This window comes from Cetorhinus maximus, chromosome 32, assembly GCF_964194155.1.
Source record: "Cetorhinus maximus chromosome 32, sCetMax3.hap1.1, whole genome shotgun sequence".
NCBI lineage: Eukaryota > Metazoa > Chordata > Chondrichthyes > Lamniformes > Cetorhinidae > Cetorhinus > Cetorhinus maximus.
The window spans coordinates 18,252,304-18,276,400 of record NC_135910.1 but is presented as its reverse complement, the minus strand read 5'-3'; the positions used below and the strand labels follow the sequence as shown (position 1 = coordinate 18,276,400).

General features: G+C 52.2%; 1 protein-coding gene across 7 annotated transcripts in view; it reads right to left on the bottom strand.

Annotated features, from left to right (window-relative positions):
• LOC144671353 (hypoxia-inducible factor 1-alpha-like) overlaps positions 1–23,033 on the bottom strand; it is a 37,949-nt gene extending 14,916 nt beyond the window's left edge. For 4 of the 7 annotated variants that reach the window (XM_078533205.1, XM_078533206.1, XM_078533202.1 and 1 more), the window contains exons 1-9: positions 22,811–23,033; positions 15,060–15,208; positions 14,713–14,797; positions 13,825–13,934; positions 12,557–12,759; positions 10,425–10,531; positions 7,774–7,921; positions 6,304–6,479; positions 4,266–4,504 (exon numbers count right to left, since the gene is read on the bottom strand). In XM_078533205.1, the coding sequence (XP_078389331.1) occupies positions 4,266–4,504; positions 6,304–6,479; positions 7,774–7,921; positions 10,425–10,531; positions 12,557–12,759; positions 13,825–13,934; positions 14,713–14,797; positions 15,060–15,208; positions 22,811–23,030 (1,437 nt within the window). In that variant the 5' untranslated portion in view covers positions 23,031–23,033. Of the gene's footprint in view, positions 1–4,265; positions 4,505–6,303; positions 6,480–7,773; positions 7,922–10,424; positions 10,532–12,556; positions 12,760–13,824; positions 13,935–14,712; positions 14,798–15,059; positions 15,209–22,810 lie in introns of those variants that run through there. The other 3 variants (XM_078533203.1, XM_078533208.1, XM_078533207.1) reach the window with 3 other exon arrangements.
• Between the last annotated feature and the right edge of the window lie 1,064 nt (positions 23,034–24,097).

The following is a 24,097-nucleotide window of genomic DNA, read 5'->3' as shown; positions in this document are numbered from 1 at the left end:
CAACCCCACAGACCCCCCAACAACCCCACTAACCCCCCCAACAAACCCACTGACCCCCCAACAACCTCACTGACCCCCCCCAACAACCCCACTGACCCCCCCAACAACCCCACGGACCCCCCCCCCCAACAACCCCACTGACCCCCCAACAACCTCACTGACCCCCCAACAACAACCCCACTGACCCCCCAACAACCTCAGTGACCCCCCCCAACAACCCCACTGACCCCCCCAAACAACCCCACTGACCCCCCAACAACTGCACTGACCCCCCAACATCCCCACTGACCCCCCCCAACAACCCCACTGACCCCCCAACAACCTCAATGACCTCCCCAACAACCCCACTGACCCCCCAACAACCCCACTGACCCCCCAACAACCTCAATGACCTCCCCAACAACCCCACTGACCCCCCCAACAACCCCACTGACCCCCCAACAACCCCACTGACCCCCCCAAACAACCCCACTGACCCCCCAACAACCCCACTGACCCCCCAACAACCCCACTGACCCCCCCAACAACCTCACTGACCCCCAACAACCCCACTGACCCCCCAACAACCCCACAGACCCCGCAACAAGCTCACTGACCCCCTCCAACAACCCCACTGACCCTCCCCAACAACCCCACTGACACCCCCAACAACCCCACAGACCCCGCAACAACCCCACTGACCCCCCAACAACCCCACTGACCCCCCAACAACCCCACTGACCCCCCAACATCCACACTGACCCTCCAACAACCCCATTGACCCTCCCAAGAACCCCACTGACCCCCCCAACAACACCACTGACCCCCCCAACAACCCCACTGACCCCCCCAACAACGCCACTGAGCCCCCAACAACCCCACTGACCCTCCCCAACAATCCCACTGACTCCCCCAACAACCTCACTGACCCCCCAACAACCCCACTGACACCCCAACAACCTCACTGACCCCCCAACAACCCCACTGACGCCCCAACATCCCCACTGACCCCCCCAACAACCCCACGGACTCCCCCCTAACAACCCCACTGACCCCCCCAACAACCCCACTGACCCCCCAACAACCTCACTGACCCCTCCAACAACCCCACTGACCCCCAACAACCTGAATGACCCCCCCAACAACCCCACTGACCCCCCCAACAACCCCACTGATCCCCCAACAACCCCACTGACCCCCTCAACAACCTCACTGACCCCCCCCAACAACCCCACTGACCCCCCAACAACCCCACTGACCCCCCCCAACAACCCCACAGACCCCCCAACAACCCCACTGACCCCCCAACAACCCCACTGACCCCCCAACATCCCCACTGACCCCCCAACATCCCCACTGACCGCCCAACAACCCCACTGACCCCCCAACAACCTCACTGACCCCCCAACAACCCCACTGACCCCCCCAAACAACCTCACTGACCCCCCAACATCCCCACTGACCCTCCAACAACCCCATTGACCCTCCAAAGAACCCCACTGCCCCCCCCAACAACCCCACTGACCCCCCAACAACCCCACTGACCCCCCAACATCCCCACTGACCCCCCAACATCCCCACTGACCCCCCAACAACCCCACTGACCCCCCAACATCCCCACTGACCCCCCAACATCCCCACTGCCCCCCCCAACAACCCCACTGACCCCCCCCAACAACTCCACTGACCCCCCAACAACCCCACTGACCCCCCCCCAACAACTCCACTGAGCCTCCAACAACCCCACTGACCCCCCAACAACCCCACTGACCCCCCAACAACCCCACTGAGCCCCCAACAACCCCATCAACCCCCTAACAGCCCTACTGACAGCTCAATTACCCCATTGACCCCTCAGCCACCCTATTGACCCTTCAGCAATTCCATTGGTCCCCCCCCAACAATCCGATTAACCCCAAACAACCCCATCGACCCCATAAACCTCCAACCCTCACCCAGTGCCCCAGCACTGGCCTCATTCCCCATCCCTCATTCCCCAGGAACTGTCCCCCAGTGAGAGTCAGCACCTTCAGGAACTGTCCCCCAGTGAGAGTCAGCACCTTCAGGAACTGTCCCCCAGTGAGAGTCAGCACCTTCAGGAACTGTCCCCCAGTGAGAGTCAGCACCTTCAGGAACTGTCTCCCAGTGAGAGTCAGCACCTTCAGGAACTGTCCCCCAGTGAGAGTCAGCACCTTCAGGAACTGTCCCCCAGTGAGAGTCAGCACCTTCAGGAACTGTCCCCCAGTGAGAGTCAGCACCTTCAGGAACTGTCCCCCAGTGAGAGTCAGCACCTTCAGGAACTGTCTCCCAGTGAGAGTCAGCACCTTCAGGAACTGTCCCCCAGTGAGAGTCAGCACCTTCAGGAACTGTCCCCCAGTGAGAGTCAGCACCTTCAGGAACTGTCCCCCAGTGAGAGTCAGCACCTTCAGGAACTGTCCCCCAGTGAGAGTCAGCACCTTCAGGAACTGTCCCCCAGTGAGAGTCAGCACCTTCAGGAACTGTCTCCCAGTGAGAGTCAGCACCTTCAGGAACTGTCTCCCAGTGAGAGTCAGCACCTTCAGGAACTGTCTCCCAGTGAGAGTCAGCACCTTCAGGAACTGTCCCCCAGTGAGAGTCAGCACCTTCAGGAACTGTCTCCCAGTGAGAGTCAGCACCTTCAGGAACTGTCCCCCAGTGAGAGTCAGCACCTTCAGGAACTGTCTCCCAGTGAGAGTCAGCACCTTCAGGAACTGTCCCCCAGTGAGAGTCAGCACCTTCAGGAACTGTCCCCCAGTGAGAGTCAGCACCTTCAGGAACTGTCCCCCAGTGAGAGTCAGCACCTTCAGGAACTGTCCCCCAGTGAGAGTCAGCACCTTCAGGAACTGTCCCCCAGTGAGAGTCAGCACCTTCAGGAACTGTCCCCCAGTGAGAGTCAGCACCTTCAGGAACTGTCCCCCAGTGAGAGTCAGCACCTTCAGGAACTGTCCCCCAGTGAGAGTCAGCACCTTCAGGAACTGTCCCCCAGTGAGAGTCAGCACCTTCAGGAACTGTCCCCCAGTGAGAGTCAGCACCTTCAGGAACTGTCCCCCAGTGAGAGTCAGCACCTTCAGGAACTGTCCCCCAGTGAGAGTCAGCACCTTCAGGAACTGTCCCCCGGTGAGAGTCAGCACCTTCAGGAACTGTCCCCCAGTGAGAGTCAGCACCTTCAGGAACTGTCCCCCAGTGAGAGTCGGCACCTTCAGGAACTGTCCCCCAGTGAGAGTCGGCACCTTCAGGAACTGTCCCCCAGTGAGAGTCGGCACCTTCAGGAACTGTCCCCCAGTGAGAGTCAGCACCTTCAGGAACTGTCCCCCAGTGAGAGTCAGCACCTTCAGGAACTGTCTCCCCCCCCAGTGAGAGTCAGCACCTTCAGGAACTGTCCCCCAGTGAGAGTCAGCACCTTCAGGAACTGTCCCCCAGTGAGAGTCAGCACCTTCAGGAACTGTCCCCCAGTGAGAGTCAGCACCTTCAGGAACTGTCCCCCAGTGAGAGTCAGCACCTTCAGGAACTGTCCCCCAGTGAGAGTCAGCACCTTCAGGAACTGTCCCCCAGTGAGAGTCGGCACCTTCAGGAACTGTCCCCCAGTGAGAGTCAGCACCTTCAGGAACTGTCCCCCAGTGAGAGTCAGCACCTTCAGGAACTGCCCCCCAGTGAGAGTCAGCACCTTCAGGAACTGCCCCCCAGTGAGAGTCAGCACCTTCAGGAACTGCCCCCCAGTGAGAGTCAGCACCTTCAGGAACTGCCCCCCAGTGAGAGTCAGCACCTTCAGGAACTGCCCCCCAGTGAGAGTCAGCACCTTCAGGAACTGCCCCCCAGTGAGAGTCAGCACCTTCAGGAACTGCCCCCCAGTGAGAGTCAGCACCTTCAGGAACTGCCCCCCAGTGAGAGTCAGCACCTTCAGGAACTGCCCCCCAGTGAGAGTCAGCACCTTCAGGAACTGCCCCCCAGTGAGAGTCAGCACCTTCAGGAACTCTCCCCCCCCACAGTGAGAGTCGGCACCTTCAGGAACTGTCCCCCAGTGAGAGTCAGCACCTTCAGGAACTGTCCCCCAGTGAGAGTCAGCACCTTCAGAGGAGGAGTGTGGAACTGTGGAAAAAGATAAGAATATTTCTCAGTGGAGTTTGGAGCTCGGAGCTCCAGTGTGCCCTCGCAGCAGAACAACCGTTGCTGGGGCCAGTGTGGTGCAGAAGGCTACGTCACTCCGTCACATTATCATCGCCGCTCTAAAGTGACTCCTGCCCCTCAGCCCGGAACAATCCCACACTCACCGTATCAGAACTCTCACAGCTATCCAGCAAGGTCACTTCCCTCTCCCGCTTGACTGCCTTGTTTAGTGGCGCTGAGTCCTGCCTTCTGTTGCCGTTGGATCTCAACCCCTCTGGATGGTCAAAGATTGGTGACAGAAGTTTGCAGAGTTCAGGGGTGCAGAACTCCTCAGGTGACAGGGGCTCCTCGCTATCTTCAGGGAGCGTTTTGGTGAAGTGGAATGCTTTCGAATCTAACCGAACTGACACACAAAGGAACTGTAATTAGTGACGAAGATCTGGAATATAGCCCATGGGCTTGTCCAAGCCATTGTGGCTCAATGGCAGCACGCTGAGTGGTTGAAGTCCCACTCCAGACACATATGCATAAAATCCAGGCTGACACTCCCAGGGAGGTACTGCGGGAGCACTGCACTGTCAGAGGGTCAGTATTGAGGGAGTGCTGCACTGTCAGAGGGTCAGTACTGGGGGAGTGCTGCACTGTCAGAGGGTCAGTACTGAGGGAGCACTGCACTGTCAGAGGGTCAGTATTGAGGGAGTGCTGCACTGTCAGAGGGTCAGTACTGAGGGAGTGCTGCACTGTCAGAGGGTCAGTACTGAGGGAGTGTGGCACTGTCAGAGGGTCAGTACTGAGGGAGTGCTGCACTGTCAGAGGGTCAGTACTGCGGGAGCGCTGCACTGTCAGAGGGTCAGTACTGAGGGGGTGCTGCATCGTCGGAGGGTCAGTACTGAGGGAGTGCTGCACTGTCGGAGGGTCAGTACTGAGGGAGCGCTGCACTGTCAGAGGGTCAGTACTGAGGGAGTGCTGCACTGTCAGAGGGTCAGTACTGAGGGAGTGCTGCACTGTTGGAGGGTCAGGACTGAGGGAGTGCAGCACTGTCAGAGGGTCAGTACCAAGGGAGTGCTGCACTGTCAGAGGGTCAGTACTGCGGGAGTGCTGCACTGTCAGAGGGTCAGTACTGAGGGAGCGCTGCACTGTCGGAGGGTCAGTACTGAGGGAGTGCTGCACTGTCAGAGGGTCAGTACTGAGGGAGCGCTGCACTGTCGGAGGGTCAGTACTGAGGGAGTGCTGCACTGTCAGAGGGTCAGTACTGAGGGAGTGCTGCACTGTCGGAGGGTCAGTACTGAGGGAGTGCTGCACTGTCAGAGGGTCAGTACTGAGGGAGTGCTGCACTGTCGGAGGGTCAGTACTGAGGGAGTGCTGCACTGTCAGAGGGTCAGTACTGAGGGAGTGCTGCACTGTCAGAGGGTCAGTACTGAGGGAGTGCTGCACTGTCAGAGGGTCAGTACTGAGGGAGTGCTGCACTGTCAGAGGGTCAGTACTGAGGGAGTGCGGCACTGTCAGAGGGTCAGTACTGAGGGAGTGTGGCACTGTCAGAGGGTCAGTACTGAGGGAGTGCTGCACTGTCAGAGGGGCAGTACTGAGGGAGTGTGGCACTGTCAGAGGGTCAGTACTGAGGGAGTGCTGCACTGTCAGAGGGGCAGTACTGAGGGAGTGTGGCACTGTCAGAGGGTCAGTACTGAGGGAGTGTGGCACTGTCAGAGGGTCAGTACTGAGGGAGTGTGGCACTGTCGGAGGGTCAGTACTGAGGGAGTGTGGCACTGTCAGAGGGTCAGTACTGAGGGAGTGTGGCACTGTCGGAGGGTCAGTACTGAGGGAGTGCTGCACTGTCAGAGGGTCAGTACTGAGGGAGTGCTGCACTGTCAGAGGGACCCTCTTTCGAATTGGATTTTAAATTGAGTCTGCGTCAGTGGGTGTGAGTGATCCCATGACAGTAACTGAAGAAGAGCAGGGAGTTACGTGCCAAAATATAGCGCTAAAACAAAATGATTTGGTCATTATCCCTATACTGTTTGTGGGATCTTGCTGTGTGTAAATTGGGCTGCAACATTTCCTACATTACAAGAGTGGCCACGCCTCAAAAGTGCTTCAGTGGTCCTGAGACATCCTGAAATTGTCAAAGAGGCTGTCGACCCACCCGAAATAATGATCAGTAAAGTAGCCTGTGGGTCCCTGTAGCTCCTCGTGCCCCACGGGTACCTGTGAAATCCAGGGGCACGGTGATCTCTCCAGGAGCGGGTGCCGGTCCATCCAGTTTCTCGGGACTCTCGTTGCACTGGACGAAGAGGTCCTGGTCCGCCTCGGAATCGGCAGCCTGCTCCCGGGTCCCCTCTCTCTGGTCTAAGGAGAAGATGACCGTGTCCTCTATCACTGAGCTGCAGGGAGAGAGCGGGGCTGCCATCAAACACCAGAGGTATAACTGGCATCAGCAAGCGCATGCTGTTCAGGAGAGATTTTACTGCTGAATCCCATCTCACCGGAACGAGTTTAGAAGAAGCCTCACACTGATTTGTTTACCACTTGGCCCCCTGCCCTGTTTCTCCAGAAGCCCCCAGACCTAAAAACTCCTGCAACTTTCTCTGCTTCTCATGGTGTTGAAATGTACCAGGAGCAAAGGGGTAAGGTTTTGAGGTTGAGTGAGACAGGCCCGGCTTGTATTCCCTCGAGTATAGAGGATTAAGGCTTGTTCTAATCGAGGTGTTTAAGATTATTAAAGGATTTGAAAGGGTCAATAGAGAGAAACTATTTCCTTTGGTGGTGGTGGGGGGGGTGTGTGGGCGAGGAGTCTAGGACGATGGGGCAGAACTTTAAAATGACAGCCAGGCAGTTGAGGGGTGATGTCAGGAAGCACTTCCTCACACACAGCGGCCTGTCTTCCTCCAACACTCCCAAGCGTGACATTACCCAATCTCCATTGTCCTCAATCAGCTTCTTATCTTCAATTCCTGAATTGCGCGAGCGTGTGTCTCTGTGTCTGTGTCTGTCTGTCTGTATCTGTGTGTTTGTGTGTCTGTGTCTGTGTGTGTTTGTGTGTCTGTGTCTGTGTATCTGTCTGTCTGTATCTGTGTGTTGGTGTGTGTGTGTCTGTGTGTGTTTGTGTGTCTGTGTGTGTGTGTGTCTGTGTGTGTGTGTGTCTGTGTGTGTTTGTGTGTCTGTGTCTGGGTGCATGTTTGTGTGTAAGTGTCTGTGTGTATGTGTGTCTGTGTCTGTGTATTTGTGTGTCTGTGTCTGTGTATTTGTGTGTCTGTGTGTCTGTGTGTTTGTGTGTGTGTGTCTGTGTGTGTGTGTCTGTGTTTGTATGTCTGTGTGTTTGTGTGTCTCTGTGTGTGTGTGTGTGTGTGTGTGTGTGTGTGTTTATGTGTCTGTGTCTGTGAGTGTGTGTGCGTTTGTGTGTGTGTCTGTGCGTGTGTGTCTGTGTTTGTATGTCTGTGTGTTTGTGTGTCTGTGTGTGTGTGTGTGTTTGTGTGTCTGTGTCTGTGAGTGCGTGTCTGTGCGTTTGTGTGTATGTGTGTGTCTGTGTGTCTGTGTGTGTTTTTTAATGAATGAATTCTGTGTGATGTATAGTCTCTCTGCAGGACTTAAACCTGCCCACATCCACCAGGATTCCCCTCCCTTTTCCCTTCCCCCCAAACACATTGGCACTGGCGCCTTGTCCAGGTGTTAACTCACCTGAGCACAGAGTTGATGCAGACAATGCATTGAGGCCGTGAGTTCTTGCTGTTGTAGATCGCGGTGGCTTGTGTCTTCAGCCAAACGTACCCTCCATTCTTGGCCAGAAACCGGTATTGATCTGAGGTGACCTGACCCTTATTCAGCACTGGGAAAGGGAGTGGAGAGAGAGGGTGCTGTTAGCCTGCAGGAATAACCTAGACAACCAGCGCTCAAGGGATAGTCCGAGGAAGTGTCAGTCCTTAAGGGAGCCTCTGCCGGGGATCGTTACTCTGTGAGGGAACATCAATCCACGAGGGAGTGTGACTCTGTGAGCGTTGGTCACTGCATGAGGGAGCATCACTTGCAAAGGATTATCATTCCACAAGGGAACAAAACTCCACCAGGGAGCATCAGCCTGCATCCAGGGAGCCTACAGACAGGAGCCTCTTAGCCTAGACGCCTCTACCCTTTGAAGGCGCCGCTTTCTTTGATCAACGATATTCGCTTTCCTATCTCCCCGAATCTTAAGTGGAACTTCAACCCCCTTTATCACTGACCCTGCCCGAGAAGCTCCGTTTCCAAACATGACTTTTCCCCCTAACTCCGAATAAACCCCAAATGCGTTCCAGACATGAATCCCGCCGCTCCAACTGGACAGGCTCCACCTGCACCTCCCTCCTGGGTGGGATGGGGTTCAGCTGTGATGCCCTCACAGCCAAACAGCCTGCTTGCCCACATTAAGAATGGCCACACGGGTGAGGCAGTGGATGGCAGACAGCAACTGCTGGGGATTGGACTCAGCACCTTCAGGAGGGGAGGGGAGCCAAGTGGGATGTGAAAGCCTGTGTGTCAGTCCGATGGGGCTCTCTCCACATCTCCCTGAGTCTGTTAAATTTCCCCGAAGGACAGGAGTTCTAAAGAATGACCTCAGATACCACATCCCACTCCTTCCCTATCTCTGCAACCTCATCCAATTCTATAACCCTCGGTGATATTGGGACGCCGCCAATTCCACACTCCTTCATATCCCCCATTTTAATGGCCCACGGCCATTGGCGGCCGTGCCTTCAGCTGCCTGGGGCCCTAAGCTCTGGAATTCCCTCCCTAAACCTTCCGCCACACTCTCTCTTCCTCCTCCTTAAAACCGACCTCTTTGACTGAACTTTCGGTCACCTGCCCTAATATCTTCTTGGGTGGTTCAAATTTTGCCTGACAACGCTCTAGTGAAGAATCCCGGGACGTTCAGGGCGCTATATGAATGCAACTTGTTGTTCTGGCACTGGCTGTGTGCACGGATGCTCTTGAGCTACATACAGCTCGAGGTTACTGACAGCTTTTCAGTAAAGACCTTCCAACATTTCACTGAGTAAACAGCACGATCGAGTGACAGCAACAGATGAGTCCACCTGACCATGGTCCAAATAAAACCTGTTGCCTTGGTGGCATCAGATGAACCAAAACAGGCTTCAGGAGGTGCAGCAGGCCCAAAGGGCCTCCTGTCTCCCCAGCAGGCAGAGCCTCAGATCAAAGGCCCACAGAGAGGGATGCCAAGCTCGAAAAGGGTCGGAGAGAAAGTGAGGGGCTTCAGGGAGCAGTGACGCCCAATTCGGGTTTGAGAAAACCTGCTCCTTAGAGGAGAGAGGAAACGACTGAGAGAGTGCAGACAGAGGGAGGAGGAGGAGGAGGAGGAGGAGGGGGAGGGGGAAACTGAAGGAAGGGGAGTGAGGGAAAGTATGAGCGAGGGAGGGTAAGAGCGAGGAAGGTCGATTGCGAGCGACGCGAGATTGAGGGAGGGGGATAGAGGGAAGGGAAGAGTCAGGGAGGGGAGGGACTGGGTTCGAGTGAGTGATGGGATGATGAGGATCTGAGCTAAGTGAAGCTGGAAGGAGGAGAGATGTTCAGAGAAAGCTCTGAACTCTAGGAGGACTGAGAGAGGGAGGTTCAGGCCATTGATCCTGTGGTCCAGGGTGAAGCCGACTGAACACTCAAATCTTCCTGCTAGGCCTCCGGTCCTTTTATTCAATTTTCACCCCACCGGTCCCGAAAAAACAGATGTGAGGAACTGGGCTTCATAGGGGACGTCTGTGTGCGGTGAGATAGCAGACTGTGTGATGGCGTGTAGTGAAATACTGGGGATCCCTTCACTATCACAGGGTTAGATACAGAGTAAAGCTCCCTTTACACTGTCCCCATCAAACACTCCCAGGACAGGTACAGCACAGGGTTAGATACAGAATAAAGCTCCCACTACACTGTCCCCCTCAAACACTCCCAGGACAGGTACAGCACAGGGTTAGATACAGAGTAAAGCTCCCTCTACACTGTCCCCATCAAACACTCCCAGGACAGGTACAGCATGGGGTTAGATACAGAGTAAAGCTCCTTCTACACTGTCCCCATCAAACACTCCCAGGGCAGGTACAGCACAGGGTTAGATACAGAGTAAAGCTCCCTCTACACTGTTTCTTAATGTGTCTCATTCCTGACCAAAGATGTGTGTCCTTCTGCCCCTGTGACCTTTCCCCCTCCAGCTACCCTAAGTTGCTGCCTATATTGACACTTGGGGCCTGTCTTAGCGTCGATAGCTTAGGCTGGGATGATGTTGGGGTCACTGCCCTGTCCAGTGGGTGGACAGGCATGTGGACAATTACAGAAGGGGAGATACTTACAGATACGGTGTGTCTTGGTCATGTGACCAGAGTCCAGCGAATGATAGAACTCGTAGGAAGTGTGTCCAAGCATTGCCTTCGGGTGATAACCAATCAGATCAGTGATTCTGCAGAAAGAGAGCGGGAGAGTCACGGATTGGCCGACAGGAGCTCAGCATCAACGCTCACATCACAATGTGGGTGGTTTCCATTCCTGGCCCACCCACAGTGTGCCATCCCGCCTAGCCCAGTCCCACTCCCATCCCCTCCTACCCTGCGTCTTGTCTTCTGCCCTGCGGCAGGGCAATACATTTCTCTATCCATCTTCCTCTTCTACCGCCCACTCCCCCACGCGTGTTGGCATGTTCCGTGTGTGTTCTGGCATGGTGCCTGATCCTGTGCACGTTGTCGTGAGGGAGGGGGGTTCTCCCTTTGCCGGGAGGGCGGGCGGGCAGGGGGGTGGTTGGGATGCTGACCACCGTCCGCCATCGGGGGCCGGACTGCGATTTCACGCTGGCCGGTTAAGGCCCGCCCAGCGTAAAACACGTGCGGCAGCGCTGCCCGTGTGGAGGGGGCAGGGGAGGGGGCGAGAGTGCAGGTTGGCGCAGGTGTGCGGGCTGGAACAAGCTCCCTGAGGCACAGGGAGACGAAGAGCTTAAAACATTAAAAATAAAGGTCTTTAAAAAAAGTGACAAGACATGTCCCCTCATGTGACCCAGTCACGTTACGAATGAAAGGTTAAAATTTTAATTTTATTTTAATTCGCTGTTGGAAACCTCGTCCCACCCGCCCGCAGGTGAGATTTCCTAAAAAAAATGCAAAGGCCAAAGGGCAGCGAAAAGTTTCTTTCAATTAGAACTTTAATGACTTCAAATCGGCCTATTCATTGTTGGCGTTGCCGACTCTCTGGCGTGTGCCCGCCGATCGAAATATCGCGGGAGTGCGCGATGGCCTCGGGGCGCTCGCTTGACATCATCGCTCATCATGTTACGCTCAGTGGGGTCAGGCGTGTGCCCGCCCTCCGAGCGTTATATTCTGACCGTGGTGTCTCATGTTGTTGTTTTGATCCTGTGTCCGTTGGCACGGTGTGCTGTGGTCTGATCCCATGGTTCGTGGTACGTGCCTCAACTCTGCTACCCAGTGGCTGACAGCTCGTGACAGTCAGGGAGAGTTTGCTGGAGGCTAATGTCCATCCCCCACCCCGGCTCAGTCCAAGGGTTGGAACGTTGCCAGTTGACAAATAGTTCGACTGCACATTGAACCCTCCAGGATGGAATTTAACCCCTCGAGCTCAGGCTTCGTGTCAGTTTGTTATTGCTAAGATGAAACTCAAGATTGAGCAAGTCTCCAGAGTTGCTGACAGCTCAGCCCCACCCATGATCCCCACCACCTACAAGGACAAAGACGTCAGGTCCATGGGAGCACCACCACCTTTCAGTTCCCCTCCTAGCCACACACACCATTTTAGCTTGGGCTGCTTCTGGGTCAATATCCCGGAACGCCTTACCAAAACCCATCGCCCTGATAATACGGCGGTTCAGTGGGTAGCGCCTTGCAGGAAGGTTGTGTGTTCAAGCCCCACTCCATGAGAAGGAGGCCATTCAGCCCATCGAGGGCATGCTGCCACTCTGCAAGAGCAATTCAGTTAGCCCACTCCCCTGCCCTTTCCCTGCAGCCCTGCTAATTTCTTCTCTTCAGATAATTATCCAATTCCCTTTGAAAGCCATGCCATGCTCCACCACACCCTAGGGCAGCGCATTCCAGATCCTAACCACTCGCCTGTGTGAAAAAGGTTCTCCTCACGTCTCCTTTGCCTCTCCTGTCAATCATTTTAACTCGGCGTCCTCTGGTTCTCGATCCTTCCACCAATGGGGACAGTTTCTCCCGATCTACTCTCTCCAGACCCCTCATGATTTTGAACACCTCGATCAAATCTCTTCTCAGCCTTCTCTTCACCAAGGAGAACAACCCCAGCTTCTCCAATCCACCCACATAACTGAAATCCCTCATCTCTTAAATCTTTTTCTGCACCCTCTCTAAAGCCTTCGCTTCCTCCCTAAAGTACGGTGCCCAGAATCGAACACAATCCTCCAGTTGATCCATTTGGGTCTTCTTAATGTAACTCTAATGTCAATATTAACCTAATTCCTTACTTCTGGTCACAGTAAGTGAACTTCATGTCCAAGCTATGGCGACTCAGGAAGGTCTTGCTGTCCAACGAAATCTCAATGTTGGATGGGTGTGGAATAGGTTCACAGATCATCATCAGGAAGGACTTTGGGAATTCTGGGAACCCACTGTCGGAAATCTGGCTGCTCCTCTCACATCTCTTCACATGTCCTGTGCAGTGCAACACCTGCAGTGTCATCAAGTTAAACATTTCAGTAAAAGCGTCTATTCAGCCCACCCACTGGATCCTCATCCCCAAAATATCCCTTCCCCTGGGTCTCACCCTGAACTAAATACTCAATGGTGAACTCGAAGCAGATACTCGGAGCCTGTTACCTGTACCCAACATGGGTCAGTGCCCGTAGAACTGTACCCAACTCGAGTCAGTGCCCATTGAACTGTACCCAACATGGGTCAGTGCCCATTGAACTGTACCCAACACGGGTCAATGCCCATTGAACTGTACCCAACATGGGTCAGTGCCCATTGAACTGTACCCAACACGGGTCAGTGCCCATTGAACTGTACCCAACATAGGTCAGTGCCCGTTCAACTGTACCCAACATGGGTCAGTGCCCATTAAACTGTACCCAACATGGGTCAGTGCCCATTTAACTGTACCCAACATGGGTCAGTGCCCATTGAACTGTACCCAACATGGGTCAGTGCCCGTTGAACTGTATCCAACATGGATCAGTGCCCATTAAACTGTACCCAACAAGGGTCAGTGCCCATTGAACTGTACCCAACAAGGGTCAGTGCCCATTGAACTGTACCCAACATGGGTCAGTGCCCATTAAACTGTACCCAACAAGGGTCAGTGCCCATTGAACTGTACCCAACATGGGTCAGTGCTCATTAAACTGTACCCAACAAGGGTCAGTGCCTATTGAACTGTACCCAACATGGGTCAGTGCCCATTGAACTGTACCCAACATGGGGTCAGTGCACATTGAACTGTACCCAACATGGGGTAAGTCATGTTCTTACTGAATGGCAGAGCAGGCTCGAGGGGCCGAATGGCCTACTGCTGCTCCTAATTCATATATTCATATGTAACTGTACACCAACAGGGGTAAATCTCCATTGAACTTTACCCCAGCACGGGGTTAGTGCCCATTGAACTGTACCTCAACACGCTGGAACTCCTATCCCTGTATGTGTCAATGATATAGGTCAGGAATGTGAACTGTAACATAAGGTTAGGGGTTGTTATGGTGATTGGTGCAGTATTAGTCACCGTGTTACTCACTTTCCAGGTTGCTGATTTAATGGCAACTGTGCGTCCGCGACTGGTTAGAGTGGATTTCATCCTTATGAAGAAATCTCTCTCCGTGTGAATGCCCTGCTTCACTGGGAGGCCTGTCGTTGGAAAAATAGAGAGTCAGAGAGCGGCTTCTTTAATTAACCGGACAAGCGATTCCGAAACCAAGCCACAGTGTCAGTGAGTCGGTTAGTCAGTGTCGGTGAGTTGGTTAGCCAGTGTCAGTCAATAACTGAATTGGTTAGTCAGTGTCAGTGAGTCGGTTAGTCAGTGTCAGTGTGTCGGTTAGTCAGTGTCAGTGAGTTGGTTAGTTAATGTCAGTTAGTAACTGAGTTGGTTAGTCAGTGTCAGTGAGTTGGTTAGTCAATGTTGGTGAATTGGTTAGTCAATGTCAGTCAGTAACTCAGTCGGTTAGTCAGTGTCGGTTAGTCAGTGTCAGTCAGTAACTGAGTTGGTTAGTCAGTTGAATTATTATTCCATTCTGATAACTCGCTCCCACCAGGTCACCCCCCCATGCCAGTTTAAGGTGTGTGTGGAGATGATGGGAGTCCCTCCATCTCCAGTGCTCCCTCCCTCCCTTTCATGGTCATAAGACATGACTTCAGAATCGCTTCTCATGAACACATTTGCCCCGGACCAGTTAGCCCTGCCCCCACTCCCCAGTACCCGCACTCCCCCTCACTCCCACCTACCCCTCACTTTCCCCTCGCTCCCTCCCATTGAGCAGTAATGGATGGGTATGGGGGTAATTGTTACCATGGGTATGGGGGTAATTGTTACCATGGGTATCGGGGTAATTGTTACCATGGGTACGGGGGTAATTGTTACCATGGGTATGGGGGTAGTTGTTACCATGGGTATGGGGGTAATTATTACCATGCTGTGGAGTCACGAAATCCTTCAGCTCCTCTTCATCACACGGGTGAACAAACTCGAAGATGCTGTGTCCAATCAGATCCAACTGTTCGAAAGCAAGAAAGGGAGTTGGTTTAAATTAAACTGTTCAAATTCACCTGGGCACTTACACTCCTAAGACAATCAATATTCCACTCCCGATATTCCCGCGTTATATTCCAGACATCCCGCAATATTACGCCCCCAGATCCAAATATTAGTATCAGGAGGCCCCAATATTAGGGCCCAGAGACCCCCGACTATCCCAGTTTTCTACTGCCTAAGGCCTCCACTGGGCTGTTAACTCTGCGGGTGCTGTTTCCCATTACCTGGGTCAGTCCGAGATATTTGTTGACATTCTCTGACAAATAAACAACATCTCCTTCTTCAGTCAGAACCATGATGAAGCCATCGAGGGCTTTGAGGTAAATCCCATTGAACTGGCCATCCAAATCAGCCCTCTCTCGGTCTGCTGTACCTGGGGGATAGAGAGAGACCCAATCAATGCCCATTGCCACTGGGGGATAGTGAGAGAGACCCAGTCAGTGCCCCATTGCCCCTGGGGGTTAGTGAGAGATCCAGTCAGTGCCCATTGCCCCTGGGGGTTAGTGAGAGATCCAGTCAGTGCCCCATTGCCCCTGGGGGTTAGTGAGAGATCCAGTCAGTGCCCAATGCCCCTGGGAGTTAGAGAGAGACCCTGTCAGTGCCCATTGCCCCTGGGGGTTAGTGAGAGATCCAGTCAGTGCCCATTGCCCCTGAGGGTTAGTGAGAGACCCTGTCAGTGCCCATTGCCACTGGGGGATAGAGAGAGACCCTGTCACTGCCCATTGCCAATGGGGGATAGAGAGAGACCCTGTCAGTGCCCATTGCCCTGGGGGTTATAGAGAGAGACCCTGTCAATGCCCATTGCCCCTAGGGGTTAGTGAGGGAGACCCTGTCAGTGCCCATTGCCCCTGGGGGTTAGTGAGAGAGATCCAGTCAATGCCCATTGCCCCTGGGGGTTAGAGAGAGACCCTGTCAGTGTCCATTGCCCTGGGGGTTAGTGAGGGAGACCCTGTCAGTGCCCATTGCCCTGGGGGTTAGTGAGGGAGACCCTGTCAGTGCCCATTGCCCCTGGGGGTTAGTGAGGGAGACCCTGTCAGTGCCCATTGCCCTGGGGGTTAGTGAGGGAGACCCTGTCAGTGTCCATTGCCCTGGGGGTTAGTGAGGGAGACCCTGTCAGTGCCCATTGCCCCTGGGGGTTAGTGAGGGAGACCCTGTCAGTGCCCATTGCCCTGGGGGTTAGTGAGGGAGACCCTGTCAGTGTCCATTGCCCTGGGGGTTAGTGAGGGAGACCCTGTCAATGCCCATTGCCCCTGGGGGTTAGTGAGGGAGACCCTGTCAGTGCCCATTGCCCCTGGGGGTTAGTGAGGGAGACCCTGTCAGTGTCCATTGCCCTGGGGGTTAGTGAGGGAGACCCTGTCAGTGCCCATTGCCCCTGGGGGTTAGTGAGGGAGACCCCGTCAATGTCTGCTGACTCTGTGAAGACATTCACATGTAAACAGATTGCCAATTAGCTTTGTGCAGGATCTCGGCCCCTTCAACTAGGCTTCTCAGACTGAACTGGCTGGTGCTCTTTTCTCTAGAAAAGAGAAGTCTGAGGGGTGGCCTGATAGTGATCTTTAAAATTATGAAAGGATTTGATAGGGTCGACGTAGAGAAGATGTTTCCATTTATGAATTAGGGAGCCATCAATATGAGACAGTCACTAATAAACCCAATCGGGAATTCAGGAGAAACTTCTTTACCCAGAGAGTGGGGAGAATGTGGAACTCACTCCCACAGGGAGAGGTTGAGGTGAATCGTGTAGATATATTAAGGGGGAAGCTGGATAAACACATGTGGGAGAAAGAAATATAAGGAGATACGAACATACACAAGAACATATGAATTAGGAGAAGGAGGAGGCCACTCGGCCCCTCGAGCCTGCTCTGCCATTCAATAAGGCCATGGCTAATCTGAATGTAACCTCAACCCCACATTCCTGCCTACCTCCGATAACCTTTCACCCCCTTGTTAATCAAGAATCTATCCAGCTCTGCCTTAAAAATATTCAAAGACTCTGCTTCCACCGCCTTTTGAGGAAGAGAGTTCCAAAGACTCACCACCCTCTGAGAGGAAAAATTTCTTCTCATCTCTGTCTTAAATGAGCGACCCCTTATTTTTAAACAGTGACCCCTAGTTCTAGATTCTCTCACAAGAGGAAACATCCTCTCCACATCCACCCTGTCAAGACCCCTCAGGATCTTAAAGGTTTCAATCAAGTCGCCTCTTACTCTTCTAAACTCCAGTGGATACAAGCCTAACCTGTCCAGCCTTTCCTCATACGACCCCATTCCTGGTATTAGTCTGGTAAACTTTCTCCGAACTGCTTCTAACATATTTATATCTTTCCTTAAATAAGGAGACCAATACTGTACACAATACTCCAGATGTGGTCTCACCAGTGCCCTGTACAACTGAAGCATAACCTCCCTCCTACTTATGTAATCAATTCCTCTCACAATAAATGATAACATTCTATTAGCTTTCCTAATTACTTGCTGTACCTGTATGCTAGCCTTTTGTGATTCATGCACTCGGACACCCAGATCCCTCAGAATCTCAGAGCTCCTCAATCTCTCACCAGTTAGATAATAAGCTTCTTTTTTATTCTTTCTGCCAAAATGAACGATTTCACATTTGTCCACATTATACTCCATTTGCCAGATCTTTGCCCACTCACTTAACCTATCTATGTCACTTTGTAGCCTCCTTATGTCCTCTTCACAATTTACTTTCCTACCTATCTTTGTGTCATCAGCAAATTTAACAATCATACCTTTAGTCCCTTCATCCAAGTCATTGATATAAATTGTAAAAAGTTGAGGCCCCAGCACTGATCCCTGTGACACACCACTCATTACATCCTGCCAACCAGAAAAAGACCCATTCATGCCAACTCTCTGCTTCCTGTTAGCTAGCCAATCTTCTATCCATGTCAATATGTTACCCCCTACACCATGAGCTTTTATTTTCTTCAATAACCTTTGATGTGGCACTTTTTCAAATACCTTCTGGAAATCTAAGTACAGTGCATTCACCGTTCCCCTTTATCCACAGCACATGTGACTGCTTCTAAGAACTCCAGTAAATTGGCTAAATATGATTTTCTTTTTACAAAACCATGTTGACTCTGCTTGACTGCCTTGAATTTGTCTAAGTGCTTTGCTATAACATCTTTAAAAATAGCTTCTAACATGTTCCCATTGACTGATGTTAAGCTAACTGGCCTGTAGTTTCCTGCTTCCTGCCTCCCTCCCTTTTTGAATAAAGGATTTACATTTGCTATTTTCCAATCTAATGGAACCTTCCCTGAATCCAGGGACAAGAATCTTCCGGTCGGCGAGTAGGGGGGGGCCCAATACCTCGATGGGTAAAATGGCGCGTGATGGCGTTGGGCGTGTGTCCTGACGTCACCGCGATATTTTGTTTGGCGGGTGTGCGCCGGAGTCGGCTGCACATCTGCCAAAATGTTAAGGGCCACATGCGCAAAAGAGCGCAGACCCCGACTCTCCCGCCTCCCCCCGCCCGCACAGGTAGCGCTCTGGCCGCGCATTACGCTGGGTGGGCCTTAATTGGCCGCCCGCGTAAAATGGCTGCGCGCAGCGATCAGCTCCGCGCCCGCCCCCACCCACTCCCGCCCAGCCCACCCGACATAGGAAAAATCCAGGCCTAGGGAACATTGGAAAATTAAAACCAGTGCATCAACTATCTCACTAGCCACTTCTTTGAAGACCTTAGGGTGAAGTCCATTCGGACCTGGGGATTTGTCAGCCCCACAGCCCCAACAATTTGCCCAATACCACTCTCCTGGTAATTTTCCCGAGTTCCTCCCTCCCTTCCATTTGCTGATTTACAGTTATTTCTGGGATCTTACTTTTGCCCTCCACAGTGAAGAATGAAGCAAAATACCTGTTTAATTCATCCGCCATCTTCCTACATTCCATTATCAATTCTCCAGACGCACTCTCTATCGGACCAACGGACACTTTGTTAACTCTTTTCTTATTTAAATATCTATAGAGACTCTTAATGTCCATCTTTATATTACTAGCTAGCTTTCTCTCATACTCTAATCTTCCCTCCTTATTAATCTTTTTGTCATTCTTTGCTGTTCTTTATATTCTTTCCAATCTTCTGATCTGCCACCCATCTTTGCGCAATTATTTGCTTTTTCTTTAAGTTTGATACTGTCTTTAACTTTTTTTAGTTAACCATGGATGGTGGGCCCTCCCTTTGGAGTTTTTCTTTCTCATTGGAATGTATCTATTCTGTGGGATTCTGAAATATCCCTTTAAATGTCTGCCACTGAACGTCTATTGACATATCCCTTAATCTCATTTGCCGGTTCATCATAGCTAGCTCTGCTTTCAAGTCCTCATAATTGCCCTTAAATTGAAAATATTAGTTTTAGATGCACTCATTTCTCCCTCAAAATGAATGTAAAATTCAACCATATTATGATCGCTGCTACCTAGGGGTGCCTTCACTAGGAGGTTATCAATTAACCTGCTATCTTGTTGGCTCCAGAATGTGCTGTTCTAAGAAACTATCCAGAAATCATTCTACGCTACCTTTGCCCATCTGATTTTTCCAGTGTATCTGTAGATTAAAATCCTCCATGATTATTGCTGTACCTTTCTGACAAGCTCCCCTTATCTCTTCTTTTATACTCTGTCCTACTGTGTAGTTACAATTAGGGGACCTTTACACCACTCCCACACATGACTTTTTGCCTTTATCATTTCTCATCTCAACCCAAACTGCTTCTACATCCTGGTTTCCTGGATTTTGGTCATCCCTCTCTAAAGTGCTAATACCATCATTAATTAACAGAGACACCCTCCACATTTTCCTAACTCCCAGTCCTTCCTAAATGTCACATACCCTTCAATATTCAGGTCCCAATCTATGTCATCCTGTAACCATGTTTCTGTAATGGCTATCAGGTCTGTCAGGAAGACATGATAATTTTCATAATGTTATTGGAATTTATTGTAGAGTAATAGTGGGGTCTGTGTCTCTGGGTCTGTGTGTGTGTGTGAGTGGGGGTGGGGGCTTAAATGAATTAAAGGCAGCTAATCTGAAGGCTTTGATGCTTCAGAAGATAAGCTACATTTGAAATGTTAAGTAGGTAAACATGGGGGAAGTTTTAGAATGTGAGGTGTAAAGGGAATGTTTTCATTTGTAAATAAACCAGACTAGCTTGAATTCAAAAAGAGGGGGTGAAATGTTTCACCTAGCCAGGAAAAATTAAGAAACAGTGTGTTTATTTTTCCCAAAGATTGCTGGTAAATTTGGTACTATGATAGATTTTATTATTAGAGAGGTAAAGTACAAAGACATAGGGAAACAATGGGAATTTGCATTCAAAGGGGAAAATATGTAGAAAGGAGAGATGGCTGTGTGCAAGAGAAGGCATTCTAGGAGTTATCATAATAGTAATTTGTAAACCTATGTATTCTGTTTAATAAAGTTTTAATTTAGTTTTGTAAGAAACCTATAAGACTCAGTGGCCTATTTACTGAATTCAAGGCACCTCGAAATATCTACAAATTGCAAAACAAGTTGCGGCAGTTGTTTCAAGTTTCCCTCTGGGATTTGAGCAGCTCAGCATTTACCATCAGCTGTGCCATAACAGATCGTACTTACTTATTTCCACTTGCGCTGTCAGTTCATCTGGTTTGTTTCGAATTCTGATGGGGTGAGATGAAGAAGAGGTGGGAGGTGACTCGTGCGGAACATAAGCACCAGCACAGACCAGATGGGCCGAATGGCCTGTTCCTGTGCTGTAAATTCTGTGTGACTCTCGAAAAGGAAAGTTCCTTTCTGAGCCCGTGAAAATATTCCAATATCAGAGCCGCCTCTCTGAGTCGCCCCTACCTGAGGTTTTCCTCTTCCTCAGAGGATTCAAGATAAGGTCACAGTTTTCAGGTTTATCCTGCGCATTGTGTCATGTGTCAGAGTTCAGGGAGTTTTACTAAACAAGCATTCCCCTGGGTGACCCACTAAGACAGGTTAAAGAGCGACATATTCACACACTACAACAACAACAATAACTTGCATTCATATAGCACTTATAACCAGTAAAGCATCACAAGGTGTCTCACAGGAGCGTTAGCAGGCAAAATTTGACACACAAAAGGGCATCTTAGGACAGGTCCAAAAGCTTTGGTTTTAAGGAGCTGAGAGTGAGAGAGAGAGTGAGAGAGGTAGTAATTTTTGAAAAGATTGGAAGAAAATCTTGCATTTTGACAGCGCCTTTCACAACCTCAAGATGGCTAAAAGCGCTTTAAAGCCAATGAACTACTTACGAAGCCCAGTCACTGTTGCAATGAAGGAAATGCAGCAGCCAATTTGTGCACAGGAAGCTCCCACTAACAGCAACCTGATAAATAATAATGTTTTTTTTACGTGTGATGTTGATTGAGGGGTAAATATTGGCGAGGACACTGGGGAGAACTCCCACGCTCATCCTCAAAATAGTGCCGCGGGCTCTTTTACGTCCACCCGAGAGGGCAGAGGGAGCCTTGGTTTTAACGTCTCATCGAAAAGACGGAACCTCGGGGAGTGCAGCACTCCCTCAGCACTGCACTGGAGTGTCAGCCTGGTGCTCGAGTCCTGGAATGGGACTATGATCTTCGGACTCAGAGCCAAGAGCACTACCAACTGATCCAAGGGCTGACAATCAGGGGAGGGAATTCCAGAGTTTCGGGCCAAGGGAGCTGAAGTGGGACAATTTCCGCCTGGACAGTTCACAAGTGATAGTGGGTGGTCATTAACCTTCATTCACCTGACCTTAGGTTAGGAGAATGGGCAAAGAAGTGGCAGATGGAATACAACGTGGGGAAGTGTGAAGTCATGCACTTTGGTAGGAAGAATAGAGGCATAGACTATTTTCTAAATGGGGAGAGAATTCAGAAATCTGGAGTGCAAAGGGACTTGGGAGTCCTAGTCCAGGATTCTCTTAAGGTTAACTTGCAGGTTGAGTCAGTAGTTAGGAAGGCAAATGCAATGTTGGCATTTATTTCGAGAGGACTAGAATATAAAAGCAGGGATGTGCTGCTGAGGCTTTATAAGGCTCTGGTCAGACCACGTTTAGAATATTGTGAGCAATTTTGGGCCCCATATCTCAGGAAGGATGTGCTGGCCCTGGAGAGGGTCCAGAGGAGGTTCACGAGAATGATCCCAGGAATGAAAGGCTTAACATATGAGGAACGTTTGAGGACTCTGGGTCTATACTCGATGGAGTTTAGAAGGATGAGGGGGGATCTGATTGAAACTTACAGAATACTGAAAGGCCTGGATAGAGTGGACGTGGGGAAGATGTTTCCATTAGTAGGAGAGACTAGGACCCGAGGGCACAGCCTCAGAGTAAAGGGAAGACCTTTTAGAACAGAGATGAGGAGAAACTTCTTTAGCCAGAGAGTGGTGAATCTATGGAATTCATTGCCACAGAAGGCTGTGGAGGCCAGGTCATTGAGTGTATTTAAGACCGAGATAGATAGGTTCTTGATTGGTAAGGGGATCAAAGGTTACGGGAGAAGGTGGGAGAATGGGGTTGAGAAACTTATCAGCCATGATTGAATGGCGGAGCAGACTCGATGGGCCGAATGGCCTAATTTCTGCTCCTATGTCTTATGGTCTTATGGTCTTAGTGTAGCGTATCCTACATTTAACCTCACTGCGAGGTACTTTTAGGCTAGATACTGGTGTCAGTGATGGCTCAGTGAGTGAAATGCACACAGAGACCGATTATGGCTTAACCTGTGTGTTTTGCGGGCGGGGGTATTAAGGGGCAATGCGGCAGGGCGGGTGAGTGCAGTTAAGGATCAGCCATGAGCTGGTGGGACAGGCTGAAGGGGCTGAATGGCAGCCCCTCCTGGGAGAGGATTAAATGGAAGCGGGAGGAAGGTGAGGGGCGCGGACAGTCCCTTCCCCCATTGCCTCACCCCACCCCCGACGAGCGCTCGGAGGGGGTGCGGCGCACTGAGATTACCTGCCTCCAGGAGCCTCCTCAGCCGGAGGTAGCTGATGGTGACCCGCATGATGGACGCCTTGTCCAGGTGGGAGATGACGCCGCGGGGGAGGGGCAGCTGCCGCCCCAGCTCGTACAGGACCTCCGTCTCCTGACCCCGCCGACTCCTGGCCGCGTCCCGCGACCTCTCCTTCCGCTGGTCGGCCACTCGGACCGGGGGCGCCTGGACCTCGGTCGCCATGACCCCCCCACCCCCCGCCGACTCCCTCGTCCCGAGGGGGTGACCCCTGAACTCACTGGGGAGGGAGGGAGTGTGAGGGAGGGGGGGTGTGAGGTATGAGGGAGTGTGAGGGAGGGGGGAGGGAGTGTGAGGGAGGGGGGGTGTGAGGTATGAGGGAGTGTGAGGGAGGGGGCAGGGAGTGTGAGGGAGGGGGGAGTGTGAGGGAGGGGGAGGGAGTATGAGGGGGGAGGGAGTGTGAGGGAGGGGGTGAGGGAGTGTGAGGGAGGGAGTGTGAGGGGGTGAGGGAGTGAGGGAGGGGGGTGTGAGGTGTGGAGGGAGTGTGAGGGAGGGGGGAGGGAGTGTGAGGGAGGGGTGAGGGAGTGTGACGGGGGGTGAGGGAGTGTGAGGGAGGGGGGTGTGAGTGGGGAGGGAGTGTGAGGGGGGAGTGTGAGGGAGGGGGTGAGGGAGTGTGAGGGAGGGAGTGTGAGGGGGAGGGAGTGTGAGGGAGGGGGGAGGGAGTGTGAGGGAGGGGGAGGGAGTGTGAGGGAGTGTGAGGGAGGTGGGGAGTGAGTGTGAGGGAGGGGGTGAGGGAGGGAGTGTGAGGGAGAGGGTGAGGGAGTGTGAGGGAAGGGGGAACTGTGAGGGAGGGAGTGTGAGGGAGGGGGTGAGAGAGTGTGAGGGAGGGAGTGAGGGAGTGTGAGGGGGGGGTGGTGTGGGTTGGAAGGTCGCTTGATGCACTCTGACCTTCCCCAGCCCCTGACGATTATTTCCAAAGCCCAGGGTTCGGGCTGGTCTGATTATCGAGCTGGGCCTTCACTGTGTTTACACACACTGGGGGGTGGGGACTCCAATGTTCCCCGGAGCCCTGTTCAATCGCACTCTGGGAACTGTTCCTAATCCAGTCTCTGGCCTTCCACGGGGAGACCCTAAAGCAGCGAGCGGATCTTCTCCGTCGGATTAAAGCCTCGGGTCAGTAATTTCCCCACACTGGAGCCCCGAAAGGTTCACTTGTATCTCTTGAAAGCGTAGAAACGGCGACAGGAGGATTGGAGAGGCTTTGGCTGGAGGACAAGCTTTGTTTCAGCTGA